We start from the raw sequence: 20,612 nt of genomic DNA, 5'->3' as shown, positions 1-20,612 counted from the left end.
CTGTTGAACCAAAGATTTTGTAATTTTCAAAAGATATAGTTAAATTTAGTTAATTATAGCAATAAAGATAAAAACCAGCTTTGTTCTTTTATTTTTTAATATATTACTGAGATATGTTATCATGATTTAATAGCTTACTAAAGCACTAGGATAAGTAAAATGGATTTTGAAAAAGTAAAAGTTCAAGGATTTTGATTCCGCAGACTTAAGTTGACACAACAGACCTTTCCTTGTCTCCGACGACCCCACTTACAAAAATATGCCATCAATCCATAAACAGTATAAAGGATTAAAATTGCATTTGAATACTTAATACTAAAAGTGTTTTTGCTATTAATCCGGAGATCTATTCTTTTCAAGGTTGGGTTCCTTCCTTATTGGCAGAACCTTAAGGTTGGGGCTTCAGTGGCGAAATTTCTCTTTCTTCCATTGTCTGGTCCCCCAGGGAAAACATTCAGTGCCACTTTTATTCCTCGTATTTTTTAACGATGTCACCAAGCATTTTTGCCACCCCTTCTCTCCCCATGGAGATGATCTCAAGCTCTATTCACCAGTGTCCAACCTGGCTGATTGTTGAGAACTGCAGCATGACATTGACATTTTTTCCAACTGGAGTTCTAAAAAAGAACACAAACAGGAAAATGCAAGCATAAAATTTAGTAAATCTAATAAAATAGAAAACTGACTTTTGCTACCATCTTTATGGCATCCTTATTGAGCAAGTGCGTTTTTACTTATCTCGTAGCATTTCTGATCTTGGTATAATTTTTAGTGTTCCTTCAGAAATCGTGTCTTCAATATTAGAAATAAGTCATTGAAGAACTTAGGCTTTATCTCATTTTTGAAAAGTAATTTGTTAAAACAAAACAGAATAGAAATAACACAAAAGCGAACTGCACTTTTCAGACAATTTGAAATTTTTGTGTTATTTCTATTCTTTTTTGTTCTAATGAAGGCTGATGATGCTCACAAGGTGAGTGAAGGGGTCTTCCATTAATAAAGAAAATCTGCTGGAGTTTTTTGAATTTACTTAAACAATAATATATATTCTTAATGATTTGATTGCTTATATTTAGTATGTAATGAGTAGGGCTGTGAAATATATGCATTTGCATATTTTTCCTGGTTAACTAAAATATCCAGTTTTAACAAACTGTATATGTTTTGAAGCATTTGAAATCAATTTAAGCTATATTTATTTTGAATATTTGCGCATATATTGCCATAAATGCATATTTTTGCATAAGTGGGTTATAACTGCATATTGTTTTTGCATATCCGGCATATCGGTATTTGGCACGTCAAATTTTAATGTTTCAGAGCAGGCAAAAAGAAAAATTCTCCAAAAAAGAGCTACGGTCTCCCATTTTTCCGTTTCCACATAATGAACGAATTTGTGTTTGTTCAGTTGCTGCTCCACCGCTTTCGGCCGCCTTAGCTTCTCTTGGTATAAATAAAGAAAGGAATAGTGTTTGTACCACTGTAAAAGTTCTCTTGGAATAGTATAATTGGATTCATAGAAATATTACGACCTCAGTTCTCTTCTTTCCCTACCATCATAATTCTCAGTTTTACCAAGTCTCTCATGCATTTTCCATCGTGAAACATTATTTGTGTGTTGTATGGTATGGTATGGTAAATTGGATAGGAAGCGGGGTTTGTGCTACCCAGGGACTGCAGCCTTTTGGCTTATTGTACCTTCCTAGTTGCTTAGTTCAGTGCGATAGACTCAATCCTTCTCCTTGAAGTATCAGGTCATTGACTGTCGCTGCTGTAATTTGACTCCCTAAGTTTTTTCCATATGTTAGGCTAAATCTCCATTGAGCTGTTGCTTCACATTCGAAGATGATATGGGTGGCTGTTTCCTCCTCCTCATTACATAATCTGCAGATGGGATCATCATTGTATATGACCATGTTGTGTAGATGTTTTCTCAGATGCCAATGACTGGTTAGTAGTCCTACACTCCTCTGAGTATGGTCCACATTTGTGGGTTGTGAACTGAAGACTCCTAAAATGCCGAAAATCACAGCAAAGACGAAAGATCTTGTTCAAAAGAATTTGAGTGAGTTTTCAAGTGAAATTTTTAAAGGACTATGCAGATGTTTTATACTGTGTTTGTTGTGATAAACCTGTATCAACAACTACACGTTGCTTGGTAGGACAGCACATAAAGACAGCAAAAAACAAGGAAAACAAAGGTAGGAAGTCTAAGTTTCAACAAACCTTTGTGACACAAGCAGCCACAAGAGCTGACCGAAAAGTCTGGTTTCGACACCGATTTATGTCGTTCTTTAGTTAGAGCTGACATACCCGTCCATAAACTAAGCCACCCTGAATGCAAGGTTTTTTTGAGAAATACACAGGGAAAACCGTTCCCCACGAAAGTACCCTCAGTAAATCTCACCTGGATCTTATATACAATGAAACACCCCATAAAATCAGAGACTTCATCGAGAATGGACCGATCTGGGTCTCGATGGCTGAGACGAAGGATTTTTTAAATTTAACTTTTTTTAATGCGTTTTTCTTTTTTAATATTAGCAATGTGATGTTCCTCTTGCCACTGTTTCTCTTTCCAATTATGTGCTTTAATTTAATGTTTCCTTATTTTTTTCTCATGGCAGTTTTCGCATATTTTCAGTATTAAATCGCAGTTTTTACCAAATATATTTACATATATATGTGCATATTTGTCTGTTTTTATTGCATATAAATCACAGCCCTAGTAATGAGTAATAGCTCAAAATTCTATTTTAATGTTTACCTTTATTTGTGATTTTAATGATTATTTAGTAATAATTTTCTCTAGATTGTGTCTTTTTGGAATATAGGTCTGTTGAAAGTGTTTTTTAAATAATAATATTATAAAAAGTACAATTGTTTATGAGGCAAACTGAACATTGAGAAATCTACTACAGTTTCCAGTCCTTGGACCATAAAATCAAGCTTTTAGGTACAGTGCTCATCACTGTAATGCCGTACATACTTACAAATGGGCTTTTTTCCAAAAACATCAGCACCCCGGGGGTACATACAATGCACAGTTGAAACACCCCTGTTTAATGATAAATAAATAAACATATAAAAAATAATATAAAATAAAATCAAGCTAACCTAAAATATGTTGCAGGTAGTAGGATAACAGGAAAAAGACAAACATATTACTAAAATGAATTTTTTATTCATCCTTACCACATTGGTCACCTGCTTTTGACAAGTTTCTACAATGTAGATATCAAGGAACTATGGATTTTATAATAATCTTGTCATTCATTACATATTGGACGTTTTCACTTTACTCACGTACGAGTACATTTACATTGCACATACTGGATCATAATACTTGTCTAAAATTAGATAGAATCCTATAGCTATACATCATACACTTAAATAAATAATTTTAGTTAAATATTACACTTTCTTTGTCATTAATCCTGTTTAGCGAAACCAAGTGGGCTTACAATATTATTGTCTTGGAAAATGTTCTGTAAATAAATAATTACATAGAAAATTTCTTTAGTTTAAAGTTATTTAAAATATTTGTTTGATTAGATTTCAGTTTTCTTATGTGAGGACTATTACTTAGTATTACTACTGCTTGAAAGCGATAGGACTTGGCCTTCCATGGGTAGCGAAATAACGATAGGGACGATGGGTTCTTCTACTTTCATTTTGTACACATTGGGACTCTCTGTTAATAATGTATTGCCGCTTATTGTCGAATTTGTCGATAAAATATTCGCAACGCTTTTGGTATGGATATTTTTATGGTGCGCTAAACCACTCCTCTGTGCGAATTTTTTACCGCAGTAATTGCAAGCAAAGTTTTTGACTAGGGAATGCGTCGATTTATGGTGTATCAACCCACTCCCTTGGGCGAAGTGTTTGCCGCAGATGTCACAGACAAATGCCTTGACTTCGGAATGGGTCTGTTTGTGATGCGTAAGGCCACTCCGCTGGCGAAACGACTTGCCGCAGATGTTGCACTGGAAAGCTTTCACTTCCGAGTGCATCGGCAGGTGATGTGTCAGCCCGCTTCTCTGTGAAAACGACTTTCCGCATATTTCGCAGACGAAAGAGCCGCTGTGTCTTTCCTTCATGTGCTGCTGTCTCGACTGCCGGCTGGTGAACGTTTCACCGCATTTGTGGCATTTCTGTTTTTTCCAAATGTCTGCATTTTCGAATATCTGCGTCTCTGGATAAAGGGCATCTAGCACTTCAAACTCTTCCTGAAATTTTGAAACAAATTTAATAATTAGATAATATCACCCAATGCTTTTTAAAACCACAAGCTTCAGCTTTTAGCAAACCAATCATGTATGCAAATCATACATGTTCAAAAATATATATATATATATACAGGGTGAATTGCTACTCGTGCTACAAACTTCTCCAGTAGATTCTTCACCCTAAAATGAACAAAAAAGTTCATATTGTCCATGGTCCGATTCTCAACCATTTCAGAGTAATTTCGCTTTTTATCGATTTTGAAAGATATCACGTCCTGGCGTCGGAAAATCGTGATATCTTTTAATCTAAACATTTCTCTGAAAATCTAATAGCACCGTTGAAATTCCCGTTAATTTTTCAATAAGAAGATGACGGTGGCAAAATGTTTGGGCTAATTTTTTGTGTTTTATTTCAGCCAGAACTACAAAAAGAGTGGAAAATTGTGTAAATCGGAAAGTGTATAAAGTAATCCAGAGTTTCTAATTTTAGTCTCAGAAGGCAGCAAATTTGAGGAAAACTACCTGATTTAATAACGCTTCCAACGCACTCGTCATTTTCTTATTTAGTGGTTGTGAGACCAAGATGTTGATGACAAAAAGAGAAAAAATGGTGGTTCAAGGATTGCTAATGTTTGAGAGTGACTTGCTACTCGTGCTACAAACTTCACCAGTAGATTCTTGACCCTAAAATGAACAAAAAAGTTCATATTGACCATGGTCCGATTCTCAACCATTTCAGAGTAATTTCGCTTTTTATCGATTTTGAAAGATATCACGTCCTGGCGTCGGAAAATCGTGATATCTTTTAATCTAAACATTTCTCTTAAAATCTATAAGCACCGTTGAAATCCCCGTTAATTTTTCAATAAGAAGATGAAGGTGGCAAAACGTTTGGGTCTTTCTTCCTTGACCTTCTAGCTGTTTGTAAACTTCTTAAGCATTACATACTAAATGGGCATTAAATTAAATTAAAAAATTTCAATGGAATTATGATTTTGATTCTCTCTAAAAATTAACGGGGATTTCAACGGTGCTTATAGATTTTAAGAGAAATGTTTAGATTAAAAGATATCACGATTTTCCGACGCCAGGACGTGATATCTTTCAAAATCGATAAAAAGCGAAATTACTCTGAAATGGTTGAGAATCGGACCATGGACAATATGAACTTTTTTGTTCATTTTAGGGTGAAGAATCTACTGGAGAAGTTTGTAGCACGAGTAGCAATTCACCCTGTATATATAAATAAATAAATATGAAGCATTAAAAAAGTCGACAGACGCCAGCTAAATTTCGAAGCCTCTTAACATTTTCATACAACAGTTGAGCATAAATTTGTTCATGCAATATCATAATAATGAAGGTTTTTTTTTTAATCGAATGAATAATTAAATTAATAGTAGTACAACATTAAACAGTGAACTCAAGTTAAAATTATTTTTAAATAAATTTAATATCTCCACTTAAGTATTTTTATGCCAGGTCCTGGGATTATTTTGGACTATAAATTGTGTACTCATTTAAATTATAATATTTTAATTAAATATACTAACATAATCCTTTTTTCATGTAACTAGTTAAATGAAAAACTTTTAGTCTCATTTTACTAATCTTTGCAAAACTGCATTTTCTTTATCTCTCAATTAATTATTTTCGCTTAGGTCACCACTGAATGACATGATCCTATCACAATTTATTGGCTAATTCTAGGGTACACTTAGTAAGTATTATTTAACTGTAAATATGTTACTTGCATAACATCATATTAATTTTAACCAGCTTACCATTGTATTTGCATTAGTCGGGGCGTACACACATGCCATTAAGAGCTATTTATCCTACCATTAGTTTACATAGTTTATTAGTTAAACGATGATGAGTTACTGTCCAAAAATAATAGTGTAAACCATTGTATGACCATAAAACACTTTCAACAAGTTATTTTAGCATAACATAACCGAATATTTTTAAATCTTGTAGGAAAAAAGGAACAACTATTTTTCTGTGGTCTTGTAAATTGTAATAGCAATAAAATAATTAATTATGTATAAAATAAAGTTAATTGTCATTGACTGGAAAAATATTTGTTCCTACAAGATTTGAAGTGACACCAATCCAAAAACCGGTAAAAAAAGAAAACATGAATTTAATATAGTTGATATTGACGGTATCGTACCACTTGAAAAAAAAAATTACTTGAAAATATTCATGTTTTAAAACTGGCGAAATACTATGAGCACAATTTCAGCTGTCTAATGAACACACAATAAATTTAATAGCTCAAAACAGTATTAATGTATAAATGCTAGGTACAATATGAGAAACTAAGTTTATGAAGTTTTAAAATAAGACTTAAATAAGTTTGAATTAGAATTTTATTGATGGATCATTGATTGTTAATTATCTATGTATGAAAACTAAGCTGGTCTTTTTTTTTCATGGGACAACCCTTTATAAATGAATGTAAAATTGTTTGTTGGATTTTGGATTTAAATTTATATAGGCTCAAATCTGCACATGTACATACCAACATACAAATATGTGTCGAGTTGAGCCTAAACACTTCTTGTCTCACCAGCAATTCTAGCTTTTGCTATTTGCAATAAATTATCGGTCGGCCTTGAGAATCGGGTGTTGGCAGTCCTGGACTTATCCGTCCAACCCCGAGGTTGAGCTCCGGGTGCTCCTAGGTCAACAGATAGGTCAATTCAGCACCCAACGCATGCATTTCCAAACCCATTCGTACACACGTTCATTCTTAAATACATTCACACCTATTTACATACCAAACTTTCAATTAGGGTGATGGAGTACTCGATATTCTTCCATCACGCTTTACATTCACACTAATAAATACATTTACTTCCAACATACATATTATACTTTATACTATATAGTATTATATACATTACTATATACACTAGAACAACCCCATTTCCTTAAAAAACCGAACAAGGGACCCAGATACTTGCTGCCAGGCTCAAGCGCAATTCTAAAATTGGGTGGCATTCCTGTGTGGTCTCTATATGGAGTCAGGGAATTGCATTCGTCAACTAGGTGGTCATCGAGTAATCTTTTTCTGCATACTGTTCACATACATAGGCTTTGGCCCAAAACTAAGAGTCTGTGTAAAATTGTTTCTAATTAAATGAGTAAATGGTGTAATAATCGGTTCAAAACTGTGTTAAATGTTTAAATATCGGGTAAAATATGAGGGATTAAGTTTATGAAGTTTTTAATCAAGAAAAAATATATTAGAATTTAATCAATGGATCATTGCATGAAAACTAAGCTTGAACAACTATAGCACTATTTACATTGTGACACATCTGATAAACATCTGAAGTGAATCATCCTTGATTACAAATTTTCATCCAGTTATTTATTTTCACTGCTCAGTGTTCCTTATTTTGCGTCTGTGTTCCCTTTTCAATTGGTATTCCACAAGCACTCGTACTACTGGTATGTTTGAAGAAACATATCTGTCTTGCCACTTAAATGTCATTATAATAAAATAAAAATAGGATGTGAAAACTTTATAATAAAAAGGAATGTACTCACTAGAAAACTCCTACTAGTATACAGACCGCTCCAAAACCGACAAGGGTATGCGAGCTGGGGTCTTCGGGTTGAACTCCAAGAACGAACTGATGGTAAACCTAGGTAAATATGGTTCAGTTTTCCAGTCTGAAAACATAGCGATTGAACAATGCACCAGAGAAATAAAAAGGCTAGGAATACATTCCCGGAAGGCAGCCATTTTCTCTGACAGCCAGGCAGCACTCAGGGCCCTACCCTCAGGCGAGGCGAAGGCAAAGAGTGTTTGGAACACCATAGAGGCCCTGAAGGAAGTTTGGGGCATAAAGGCAATGAAAACGTTGTCACATTGGCCATAGACTCTCTGAGTCCTGAATCCTACTGTGGCTTAGCATTCTGCCACAAAAGAGGTTACATCTTAAAATGGATCCTTAATGAGTCCAAAACCTGGTCGAACAATACCACAGGTATGAGGCACGTGAAGAGATTCATAGAAGGACCATCCGCAAAACTTACAAAAGAATTACTGGAAGGCAACCGCAGCCGAAACAGGATTCTGGTTGGACTCCAGACAGGGCACTGCCACTTAAGAAAGCACATGCACTGGATAGGAGTGCAGACAGAAGAAACACTGTGCAGATATTGCCAGGAAGAGGAGACCGCAGAACACATTTTATGTTTCTGTGAAGGTCTATGTAGGTGCAGGTTCTTGCTGCTAGGACAAGAAAAACCACAAGCAAGAGCCTACACCAAGGAGCCGCTGGCAAAGCTGTGGAGGCTGGTTAATAGCCTGAACTGGCCAGTGAGTTATAAATAACATGGGCGCAGAATAGATTAATTCAGGTCGAGGTGCAGTAGGCATTGTGGCCGCTTCTCTTACCCCTATCCCTATCCCCTCTCACTAGAAGTCGTGGTTCAACTAGTGAAAAGGTGAAATAAAGAACAGTGAATGCGAGGGGGAACGTTTGTTTACATTTTTCACTGCGCCTTGCGCCTTCACTCTGGATGAAAAGTCAGTTGGAGGAACAACTCTTTCATCAAAACTTAGTTGGGGGTCCTTCTTGATCGTTCACTCTGGAGGAATTGAAGATGAATGGCAGTTTACATTTGTCACTTTAGATGATTCATCCAAGATGTTCTTCCAAAGTGACAAATGTAAACGAGCTTTAACACATGAATAACACATGAAAGTGTAAAGTTTTTTTGTGAGGAAATAGTAAAACTGTTAAATGTCTAAATGTTGATCTAATTGTATGTTATGAAGGACTTAAATAAATATGTATTAGAAATTTATTGACTGGCCATTGCGTGTCAACAATTACACGGATGAAAAGTTCAAAGGTCTTGACTTCTTGGTTCTTTTCCAAAGCATTTACTGAATGAAAAGTTGTGTGTGAGAATAGATAAAAATTATAAATTGTTTAATGTTAATATGTCAAATCTTCGATGCTTGTCTATGGAGGAATTAATGTAACATTACAAGTCGAAAGTTGGCTTTTTCTGTGTAAAATCAGCATTGAAATACTCACTTTATTTTCCATCTCGGCTCAGAGGAGTGTCAACGCCATTCCGCCTCCCATTAAACAGGCATACTTTTCAAAATGCCATTAGCCACCTCGACTAACGACACCCCCGACACGGCTCTAGCTTCTTTTCATCGTGTGAAAAAAAGTCCTTTTTTTCACCCAAGCCCCACGGGCACGAAGTCCGCTTTTTAAGTGGTCAACGATCCTTCGGACGAATCGACGACTGTTGACAGTTTGGGGAAGTTGATTTGAGTGTTGCTTGTTTACTTTGAAGCTTTCGACTTGGTTATCTGTGATATGCTATCCGTTTCTTTTCGACTTACACGTCATTCAAACTTGGATTTTTTGATTTCCACTCACAAGTTTTAGCTGTCGGCCCGGACCGGAAAATAATTTTCATGAGCTTACTCGAACTGGGAAACATCGGGACGAGATAACTGCATGTCATGGGTTTGGTCTCTCCTTAATAATCTTTTTGAGAAATACTGTGAGTTTTAAAAGTTTAACACTAACGCCGCGTCAATGGCGATAATAATGTGCAATCACTTAAAAATTTGTTTCTTTTAAAGGCTTGGCCGTTTGTTTCAGACTGAAAAACGATGTGTGGTCAGGGAAATAAAATTGTGGATATGAAGGCTTTGATTTTGGTTGGAGGATACGGTACGAGGCTACGCCCTCTCACTCTAAGCAGGCCGAAGCCTCTGGTGGAGTTCGCGAACAAACCGATGCTCCTGCATCAGATTGAGGCCCTGGTCGAAGTGGGTGTTAAAGAAGTGGTGCTGGCCGTTTCTTACAGAGCCGAGCAAATGGAGAAGGAGCTGAGCGTAGAGGCGCAAAAGCTCGGGGTGAAGCTTATCTTCTCCCACGAGACGGAGCCGCTGGGTACGGCAGGGCCGCTTGCTCTCGCCAAGGACATACTCACCCAAAACCAGAATCCTTTCTTCGTCCTCAACTCCGACATCATATGTGAGTTCCCATTCAAAGACTTGATCGAGTTTCATAAAAATCATGGCAAGGAGGGTACGATTGTCGTGACCAAGGTCGACGAGCCGTCCAAGTACGGCGTCGTCCTATATGACGAAAAGGGCCGGATCGAAAGTTTTATCGAAAAGCCACAGGAGTTCGTCTCGAATAAGATCAACGCGGGGATGTACATTTTGAACCCGTCCGTACTCAACAGGATACAGCTGAGACCGATGAGCATAGAAAAAGAAGTCTTTCCATTCATGGCTCAAGATGGAGAACTGTACGCAATGGACCTCCAAGGTTTTTGGATGGACGTCGGACAACCAAAAGATTTTCTCACCGGTCAGTATTTATAAAACCACCTGTTTCACTTTTACTTTGGGGGAAAAAAAAAATGTTTTTTCTAATCCAAGCTACTGTGCAAAAAATGGAGGACAAGATTGAATGAAGAAAAATGTACTCAGTTTATGTTCACATTGAGAAAACAGTTTTGCCCTACATTATTCATCAACAACAAAGAGATACCGACTTTCATTCAAGTCAAATACTTAGGTCTGTACCTAGATAGACTGATTTAGAATCCCCTTATAAGACTTAAGAGACAACTCACCAGAAGATTTGGACAACTACAAAGACTTCTAGGACCAAAATCTGACGACCGTCAAAACTAAAACTTATACAAAACTTTACTGTGACCACTTTGGACATATGGAGCGGAAATGTGGGGTTCGGTCAAACCATCCAACATCCAGCGCATCCAATCCTTCCAATCAAAAGTCCTCAGACAAATCATCAAAGTTTTTTATTACATTACTAATCTTGACGATCTCAGCATTCTTTTTGTCAACAAATTGTCAAACATTTGAAATGTATATTGAAATTATGATCCATCCTACTCATATTTACCAAGCCTAGCATTTCTGGGTTCTAATTCTGGCATAGACCTTGGAAATTTATTGGAGTTAAAAAAAAATATTCTTGTACATTTGTGCGTTTTGGGTTTTCATGTTACTCAAATATGGTTTGGCTTTATGCCATCATCAGGAGGAACTGTTTGAGACATTTTACAGTTCAGTCAAAATGTGTAAAGTAAATAGTAGTCCTTGTGGAAGGACTCAGAGACCCAGTGCTGGCTCAATGAGGGCTCACCGATACAGACCAACATCCACCATCAACTTTAATTCTTAATAAATCCATTATATTTAGTGGTCTGATTGACCAAATTACTTCTTTCAATTAATTAATCTTTTTACATAAAGTCTTGGTCGAAATGAAAAAGTCATGTCATGAGCGGGGAGTCATTCAAGTCTTGTCACTAACTTTTTCATTAATTAATTAATTGAAAGATTTAATTCTTATTTTGTTTCCATTAATTATTTATTCAATTTATTTATTTTTGCTTTGTTAAGTTTCTCCTTATTCCTTGTTCCTTTTGTATAAACCAAGCGATATAGAAAGTCCACAACGAATTAATTTTAGATGCTACAATGTGATAGATGTCAGTGTTTAAAATATTGCAGAGCAAACATTCTTACCTGTTTCTGGCTATTTTAACTTTACAAGATACCATAGTGATAATAATAACTTGTATAAAAACATTTACTTACCTTTTTTTTTAAGGTGTTTAAATTTTTTGTTGTTGTAAAACTAACTGCATAGAACAAAATAAATTTTTTGGACCATTACATGTTATTTAAGAATGTTTCCCCTACAAATAATGATGTTTGAACAATTGACAATCAAATGGTACCATTTTCAGGTATGTGCTTATACTTGGCTTCCTTAAGGCAGAAGTCCCCGTCGTTGCTGTACAACGGGCCGAACAGTGTTGGAAACGTTCTCGTCCACCCGACAGCGAAGATAGGCGAGGGTTGTCAGATTGGGCCGAATGTCACAATCGGACCAGGCGTCGTCATTGAAAACGGTGTTTGCATCAAGAGGAGCACCGTTCTCGAAAACGCCGTCATCAAGTCGCATTCTTGGCTCAGCGGTTGCATAGTCGGTTGGAAGAGCCTAGTCGGCCAGTGGGTCCGAATGGAAAACACGACCGTCCTCGGGGAGGACGTTATAATCAAAGACGAGCTTTACATCAACGGTGGGCAAGTGCTGCCGCATAAAAACATCGCTGATTCCGTTCGAGACCCTCAAATCATCATGTAACTAAAGGGATCATTTAAATTATACTTTTTGATTTGTTGATATGAGTTTTTAAAAATTTAATATTAAATAAATGAATTTATAAATGAAATAAAAGCACAAAACTTCAAGCCAATAAAACTGCCATTCCAACTATTCATGAAATTTTATAAATGAAATACAATCGAGTCACTTAAGATTACGATTGATATTTTTTTGAACTTAGCAAATTGTAATAAAAATTTTAACAGCTCTTTACACAATAAATGTATTTGGTATTTTATTTTAAGTTATTTGTACTATTTCAAAGTTTTATAGCACTGGCATATTGACTTTTATAATGAATTTATGTTGAATTTTATATTATAACCAATTTAATTAATTTATTTGAATGTTAACTTCTTTCTATTCCAATAGAAATATATTCGTTATGAAAAAAAATGTATGGAATTGCTGACTTTTGATTTTTTGTTTGTGATAAATGATATGTAAATGAAAATATATATTTAATATAACATGATTTGCAAATTTTCTTACTTGTTTGTTCTGTCTCGAAAAATTTAACCTTTCCAAGATGTAATTTCAAACTTGAAATACACAAGAAAATAAAATTTTCAGAACAATCACTGTACAATAAATTAATATTAAAAAAAAAATCTTTCCATTGATAAATATAAATTGAATACATACAAAAACAAATCTTGTGGTACATTAGTATTAGTTTTCAACTTAGAGAAGAAAAAGCTGAGGAGTAATAAACAAAAATAAAGATAAACAACTTTTATTATATAGTACCCTTCTTAAAATAAAATTTATGACAGACACACAAAATTGCAGCGATAACATTCCTTGACACAAATAAAAGAAATACTTCCTTATTCCTTATTGCTGTACAGGCAATTTAAGATAACATAAGTTAACATAATGAAAAAGTGACAGTTTTTTTTTTAATTTTGTAATAATTGGTACAATTAAAGGGTTTATTATTATTTTTAGTTGACATCGAACTTTAACATCAATTCCTAAGCAATCACACACAACTAAATGTGAAAACTTAATTGAATTTTTTCAGCCTAATCTAATCTAAAAATATTTTGCTATTACAATATAACTATTAAAATAAATATAAACTATACAAATTATATATTTTTTGTAAAATGTATACTCAAAAATTTGTTTTGACAAACATATATTTTTTTTAAATTCTTATAAAAAGCAGTTCATATCACCGACAATCACTTATTAAGCACTATCAGTACCTAATTGGCAAACCAAATGATACTTTCGCCCTAGGCAAGTAAGATAAAAGAAAATTTTATATAAAGTGTGTATGTGTTACAAACAAACAGTTGCTGACTTTAAATTTTCTTTGAAACTTACAATTGAACTGTGAATGCTAAATGTTTGAATAATGTAAATACTTATCTGAAATAATTTTGAAATAGTTTTAATGGGTTGCTGCAAAATGTCTGTTGCTTAGCCTTAGGCACCAATCATTGCTACCAAAAGGCTTTTGAATTCTCCACCACAATCGCTCTGAAGACAAGAAACAAGACAATTAAAATTTGAGGTAGATTTAAAAAAAAATTTAATACTTAATTATGCGATTATAGTGCATTTTTTGTTTATAATAAAAACTAAATACATTTATAGTTATAAGAAGTAAATTAACAGATGAGCTTTGTTTTACTGAAATATTATTTGGGTAGACTATTATTTACAACCCAATTCTGAAAAAGATTTTTTTAAAAATAAATCTTTTATATTATTTTTCACTATGTATTTATATAAAAAAAATGTTTACACCGTTCCAATATTTTCCATTGTAGGCTATTGTGCTTTCCAGTCAAGAAATGGTTATTGAAACCACATTTTAAAGAAAATTAGGAACTTTATTGAAAAGAAAAATTCAATTTGACAATAATACCACGGAAAAAATATTCAAGGGCCAGAGTAAATACAAAATATAAGCTACAAGCGCATGCAAGTGCATTTTTTATTATTTAACCAAGGCCAGCAAGAGATGTTTGTAGTCTCCTGATGTGTCTCCCTATAAAAAAAAGCAATAAAATAATTCAGTAACAAAAAGTAAAACAGCGAGAAGAAAAGATGGGTTTAGTGAGTTTTATTATTATTTTATTAATTTATCTTGTGCAATTTATGGATTTATCATTTTAATATTAACTGGTCTTATTTATGTCTTCTAATTTATTGACTGATTTATTAAAAAAATATAAATTGGGAATAATGTTGTAAACCCAAAAATGTAACTAAAAGAAAAATAATAAAAAAATCTCCATATAAATTTACTTAAGTTGTCTTGATTAAACAAACAGCTCTTTCGGACAATAATATAAAAATAACAATTATAAACATAAATATCATAAGCAAAAAAGTAAAGATGAATAGAATACTAGTTTTTTTATTTATTGAATGATTCTTAAATTCTTTGACACTTCTGGAGATCTTAGTCTATAAATATAATAATAAACATAAATGTTAATAAAACTAGGCTTTTTATTTATATTTGGTTTGTATAAAACTTTTCTTCCTACAATAAATAATTATAATTGTGCAAGTGTATTGCATAAAAGCCATTCATGAGTTTTAATTAGATCAGGATTATTATGTTGTTGAAGTAGGAAACAAGTTAATTTGACATATCTCAGAAATTATTTTTTGTGAGAAGACCAATAAAATATTTCCTAATGCAACTTGTCTCATGCATTCTATTCAAGCACTCTGAAATAACCATAACCACCATCACCAACATTGAAATTTATCAAATTTTAAAATTTTTCTTATTTAACTATACTCATCTTGTGTTTTTAAATTTGTTTCTTGGCCAACTGGCCCATTTATATTAAATTTAACATAAATAATTTGATAATCAGTTTTCTGGCTTTTTTCTTTTTCTAATCCTCATATTCTTTATGTGGTCAAATAGTCTGATGTATCACAATTTCCTCTTAATGAAAACAAAAGTTTCAAAAAAAGCTACTCTATTTTAATATTTCTATTCGTGTATTTTGAGGTAAAAATGTAAATGTGAAGAACCCATGATTTTTGGAACTGTGCTGATGACTTCGACCCCTGATACACTAATAAAATATGGTAACTAAAACCAATAAAAAAACCCTCTTAATTTAATAATTATGTACGATGTCTACAGTTGGCATGTGGCATATGAGTACAAATCCCGTCTAGTTCACTTGGTGGAGATAATTGAACATACAATGTCACGATGAAACGTTATCAAAAAAGGGAGTTGAACAAAGATACAATGCGTTAAGATAAAAAGGTCAGAGTGTTGGGGATCACGGTTGTCGTGGCTCAAGTGGTTAGAACGTTGGGTTCAAATCCCAAATGTAACTTACACTTTAAAATTTTTTTAAATTTTATTCCATGAATTCGCTGCTTTGTTTGTTTAAGATAAGAATGAAAACCTGAATAAATACACATTAATGAGTTTATTAAGCAAGAGAAAATTAATACTTATCTTTGTTATTGTGATTTTAATTGGAATTAGATTTTTAAGATTATCTAGAAACCATTTTTGCTTATGATTTGATGGTTCTAAGTATAAGATTAACATAGGAATTTTTGAATTTTCACAGAAAGCATTTGTAGTTTCAAATTTAAAATTTGATTTGAAAATAAAGCTCATACTCAAATATCTTTTATATGGAAATTTTTGAATTAAACTAAAAAACCTAAATAAAAAGTAACTTAAAAGTTTGAATTTCAACTGTTGTTTCCAATTTGTTTGATGAATTTGTGTTTCTAAACTGTGAAATCTAATGAAATTGTAAAAAGAAAATTTACAGGTTGCAACACAGATAAATTAAGGTACTTACGGCAATACGTTCTGCAAGGGGAGTTTCATAGAGTTTTTGGTATTCAGCCTTAATCTCACCCAGATCAATTTCAGAGCGTCCTACGACGATCCGGATCAAGGTTTTGTCTTTCGTTCCCATCCCTGCCATGCTGTCTTCAAGGCGCTCGGCAAAATACCTGCTCTTGTTCTTTACACATTTTACTACAAAAAAAAAAAAAAAAAAATCAGTTTTATTTATTTGGCTAATAATTAATTTGTCTAAAATCTGTACCGATAGAGAGAAAACCGTCTTCCAGAGCTCCGGACGTTTCTGATTTAATAACAACTTCCATGTTGTTTCCAGTCATGTTCTCATACTCTTGGAACACGCGTTTTAGATGTATATAAGATCTTTGAACGAGAATCGAATTGAAAGTTGATTCTTCAGTTCCCCACTGCCCTTCGCCTGTTCAAAACATGAATTAATACAATTTTCCTTTCATTATAAATATAATATTTACCTGCATCAACCAGGGCCTGGGCATCGGCAACGACTGTATCATGATCAACATCTGTCGATTCATCTCGGTTAGCCTTTAATAATTTTTGAATTATTAAACAGTTTTTACAACTAAATTTTTAACTCGTGTTTATACATACTGTACACAATGAGACCAGTAGTTTTTTAAAGTTTCCTGAAGTGTCTGATTTGATGTCGTCTTCCATTTCATTATCAAACACTAAAATATGCAATAAATAAAATAAAATTGATTCTTTAATATATATTTTTTTAAACTCATAATTGTACATACTTTCTTTGTAAGCAGAGGAAATAGCACGGATGCCGTAGTTACTTAAAGTTGTTAAAACTTCAACAAGGGCTTCTTCATCAGTCCCCAGACCTGAAATAAACAAAATTATAGTTCAATACATTTGGAATTTCTTGAAAATGAATTGAACTACGGCTTTTTATTGTTAAATAATTGTTTGCCCTCCAGAAAAGTCAATCTTTAAGAATTCATTTTCAATATTTGTAAACAATTAAAAATATATAAAAAAACAACAAATAATATGCAATTTTTAAAATAAAACAACATTAACGTAACCCTTTTAAGAATAATTTATGACGAAATTATATTGAGAAAAGAACAGCTTTTAACTTTAAACAAGATTTTACGTTACATTGTGAATTTCATGTTTAGATGTAATTATTTTTGAATGAAGGTCAATGAATAAGTCCCTCAAGAATAAATTAAATCATAATTACATAATTGTTAGACATACAACTGGCAAGAATTATTGTTTTGCAAATGAGCGCATATTTATTTAGAATTGAGAAACCAATGTTTAACGTAAAAATTAAAATAAAATATTTTGTAATTATAACATTTACCTTTGATAGCAGAATTAACTTCATTGGCGTAGAAATTAGGCAAAGCAGTCATCAGAGCGACAATAGCATCTTCAAAATGACCACCAAGCTCGCTTTTCAGTTGTGATATCAGATCCTAAAATAATGATGAAATTGTATATAGCAACCAATGTGGGACTACAGCAACAGCATAGATTTATTTAAAAAACTACCTTTCCGTAAAGAGTTTTGTATTGTTCCACAATATCCAAACGCTGTTCTATTGAACGGTGTGCCAAAATATCGATAATTGCCTGTTCATCAGTGCCAAACCCCTTCATGGCGGCTTTGAGAGCTTCGCAATCAGCATTGGCATCGAAGTTGTCGGCAGGTTGGACTGTAGCCCTTGACTATTGAAAGAAAGCAAAATATAACATGCAAAACATAATAATAACATAATATAATATGTTTGTAAATATTGCAGAACTAATAAAATGATGTGTAAATTATTTTAATATGGAAATTATTTACCTCAACATCATAATCATCCTTTTTAGACGCATGTAAAAATTTATTTATTTTTAACATACAAAAAAAAAAAAGCTAACAACTAAATTTGGTTGTATCTTATCTGCATTGCATTTTGTACTGTATTTAAATAGTAGTGAAATTTTGTGAAGAGATTTAATAAGCAACACAAAATAATAATAATTTTTTTTGCTGTTCTAAAAGGTTTTGAACTTCTGACAGTGCTGATCATACAGGATTTTCAGAATTTGCTTTTGTCAAGTGATAAGGGTCTGACCGAATCTTACAATTTGGCCTAAATAACTATAATATGAATTAATTAAGGTTTTTAGTTGAGATAAAAAAGTCAATGACACGAGCGGGATTCGAACCCACGATCTTCGGCTAGATACGCCGCTGCTCTACCACTTGAGCTATCGTGACTTCGATCCACTCAGGCACTAACTTTCCATCTCAACCCCACCTTTTGAATTTTCCCTCCTTTTTGCCATTTTTCAGAGCAGCGGTGTATCTAGCCGAAGATCGTGGGTTTGAATCCCGCTAATGCCACTGACTTTTTTTATCTCAACTAAAAACCTTAATTAATTGTAATATATTAATTGATCAAGCGGACCACGAAATCAGTGAATATAATATGAATATTGTATCATTTTTACAAATAATCCAGTTCATTTCATCCGAGCTTTTAAACAGTGAAATTTTCTGTTCAATTTTCAAGAATGTGGACTGTAGAAATTATGGTTTTCGGTTTAAAATTTATTAATACAACGATGAACCATCATTTATCCATAAATTTGATTAAAATAAAGAAAAAAAAATCTTCAGCAGAGCAATGTTACCACCACAGTTGTGTTGCTTTGCAGAATCAGTCAACACTTTTCTTTTTCCATTGTTTACCTCTATTCCTGCTTCCTTTTTGGTGCGTTGCAATTTATTTCTTTTCAGATCCTTGCTTTGACCACTTTTGTGCTAAAAAATTTCACTGATATTGTATGCAGAATGGTTCAGCCCTGCCAATTCTTTAATTTCCTTCAAATCCTGGGGCCCAGTGGAGGAAACACAGGCTAGCTTGTGACATTTGAGTCATGTATGTGTTGATCACATTTTGGTTATCTGTCACGATAGCTCTATTTACTTTGTATCTGTTCAGATTGTTTTAAAGAAACTAGATGTCCATTGTCTCTGAGTATTTGAGTATGGGGCTGAAGTCACGAAGCCAAACCTTGCTCTATCTTCTTGTGTTCTAGATCAGTCAGTGTACATTCCTCAAGGGAAGATGTTTTCCTCCTTTTCTAGACTTTTTAACTATGCTTGTAGGTTATTTATTTGAATTTGAATACATATCACATTCATGGGGGGGGGGGAAGTAAATCCCACAGAGATTCTATACTAGTAGTAATTTCAATTTGTAGTTTGTTTCTGACACTTTGGTCTGTCAGAAGCATTTCAAAATATTGCTATCTACAATGAAGGGTTTGTGGGTTTTCACCATCACAGATTCACTTTCTTAGCCTGTACGTTTTATCATTTGCTTGTCCTTCCTAAAGATTTGAGATAATTATATTTTAAGGAGACAAGAGTGTGATAAACTTATTACTGGAGATGACAAAAAGCCAAAATGATAAACCAAAATGATTGGAAATATGCAAAGGTTCACAAGGTTCACCACCTCAAAGCTGACATGGAAAAAGTTCCAAAGTAATCTTATTTTGTTGTTTACATCAAACCAAATTTTAGTTAAAACTATTTGTGGTCTAGATTGTCAAGTTTTGCACAGCTAGCAAAGGATTAATCTCAAATTTTATGTGATGATGGTGATGACTGATGAGAATACTAAGGAGTAGGAAATTGGTATTCTCCAAGCACTGCAGCCTTCTGGCTTATTGTACTTTTCTGATTTTTTCAGTTAGTTCACTTGATTTCATCCTTCTTTTAAGAAGTAAAAGTTCAATGACTGTGATTGCTGAAATCGCTTTTCTGGGTCATCTTGTTACTGTAGGTTATGTCTCATTTTCTCCTCATATTTAACCAAACAAAGGGGTTATCTCAGTATACCCAGTATGCAGGTGTTTTCGTAGATGTCAGTGACTGCTAAGGAGCCCTATCTCTCTCCTGAGTTTTACCCTAACTTTAGCAATATGTTAGCTAGTTTTAGAAAGGGTTCTTAACCATGTGTTTACTATGTCTAGAACCTCTAGAGTTCGTTCATTTTTCCTTTCGAATTGTGTGGACCCATTCTGAGATGGAATCTATGTTTATTCTTGTCTATGACATGTTCAATTTTGAAGTTTTTCACACTGTGCCATTGATTTGAATAGTCTACATATAGGCACAGTTATTTTCACATTGTTTGACCAATGACCACTCTTTGAAAATCGAACCCTAACCATATCTAGTAATAATTATTTTTTTCTCCCCTTCTTAGCAATAAACTCCAGTTATATACTCGGCGCATATAATTTATATATATAAACTCCAGTTATATGTCAACTTTTCCCTTGGAGAAATATTTGTAAAGG

The 20,612-nt window shown here is 33.5% G+C and overlaps 3 protein-coding genes across 15 annotated transcripts in view; 1 reads left to right on the top strand and 2 right to left on the bottom strand.

The window, feature by feature from the left end:
* Positions 1 to 3,162: 3,162 nt before the first annotated feature.
* On the bottom strand, positions 3,163 to 9,547 carry LOC106661742 (gastrula zinc finger protein XlCGF7.1-like). 3 transcript variants are annotated; one of them, XM_024225588.1, is made up of 3 exons: positions 9,299 to 9,547; positions 6,760 to 6,918; positions 3,163 to 4,232 (listed from the first exon to the last, which is right to left on the bottom strand). In XM_024225588.1, the coding sequence occupies exons 2-3, from the start codon at positions 6,763 to 6,765 to the stop codon at positions 3,582 to 3,584; spliced, it is 657 nt and encodes a 218-aa protein (XP_024081356.1). In that variant the 5' UTR covers positions 6,766 to 6,918; positions 9,299 to 9,547; the 3' UTR covers positions 3,163 to 3,581. The 3 variants fall into 3 exon arrangements, with proteins under 3 accessions (XP_024081356.1, XP_024081360.1, XP_014240815.1); XM_024225592.1 differs by lacking the exon at positions 9,299 to 9,547 and adding an exon at positions 7,794 to 7,922; XM_014385329.2 differs by lacking the exon at positions 6,760 to 6,918 and having other exon boundaries at positions 9,299 to 9,546.
* LOC106661740 (mannose-1-phosphate guanyltransferase beta) lies at positions 5,862 to 12,460 on the top strand. 4 transcript variants are annotated; one of them, XM_014385326.2, is made up of 3 exons: positions 5,862 to 5,952; positions 9,884 to 10,603; positions 12,021 to 12,460. In XM_014385326.2, the coding sequence occupies exons 2-3, from the start codon at positions 9,895 to 9,897 to the stop codon at positions 12,419 to 12,421; spliced, it is 1,110 nt and encodes a 369-aa protein (XP_014240812.1). In that variant the 5' UTR covers positions 5,862 to 5,952; positions 9,884 to 9,894; the 3' UTR covers positions 12,422 to 12,460. The 4 variants fall into 4 exon arrangements, with proteins under 4 accessions (XP_014240812.1, XP_014240813.1, XP_014240811.1 ...); XM_014385327.2 differs by lacking the exon at positions 5,862 to 5,952 and adding an exon at positions 7,676 to 7,694; XM_014385325.2 differs by lacking the exon at positions 5,862 to 5,952 and adding an exon at positions 9,563 to 9,782.
* A 702-nt stretch (positions 12,461 to 13,162) lies between these two features.
* The window catches only part of LOC106661739 (annexin B9-like), a 53,058-nt gene continuing 45,608 nt past the window's right edge, over positions 13,163 to 20,612 (bottom strand). For 3 of the 8 annotated variants that reach the window (XM_014385321.2, XM_014385323.2, XM_024225574.1), the window contains exons 3-10: positions 17,799 to 17,975; positions 17,608 to 17,722; positions 17,027 to 17,116; positions 16,875 to 16,954; positions 16,736 to 16,808; positions 16,507 to 16,680; positions 16,255 to 16,436; positions 13,169 to 13,933 (exon numbers count right to left, since the gene is read on the bottom strand). In XM_014385321.2, coding sequence (XP_014240807.1) covers positions 13,880 to 13,933; positions 16,255 to 16,436; positions 16,507 to 16,680; positions 16,736 to 16,808; positions 16,875 to 16,954; positions 17,027 to 17,116; positions 17,608 to 17,722; positions 17,799 to 17,975 — 945 coding nt within the window. In that variant the 3' untranslated portion in view covers positions 13,169 to 13,879. Of the gene's footprint in view, positions 13,934 to 14,364; positions 14,448 to 16,254; positions 16,437 to 16,506; positions 16,681 to 16,735; positions 16,809 to 16,874; positions 16,955 to 17,026; positions 17,117 to 17,607; positions 17,723 to 17,798; positions 17,976 to 18,096; positions 18,115 to 20,612 lie in introns of those variants that run through there. The other 5 variants (XM_014385319.2, XM_014385320.2, XM_014385316.2 and 2 more) reach the window with 4 other exon arrangements.

This window comes from Cimex lectularius, unplaced genomic scaffold (assembly GCF_000648675.2).
Source record: "Cimex lectularius strain Harlan isolate CLEC.00 unplaced genomic scaffold, Clec_2.1 scaffold34, whole genome shotgun sequence".
Lineage (NCBI taxonomy): Eukaryota > Metazoa > Arthropoda > Insecta > Hemiptera > Cimicidae > Cimex > Cimex lectularius.
Note: the sequence above shows the minus strand (reverse complement) of the source record. Positions and strands in the feature narration are given on the sequence as shown.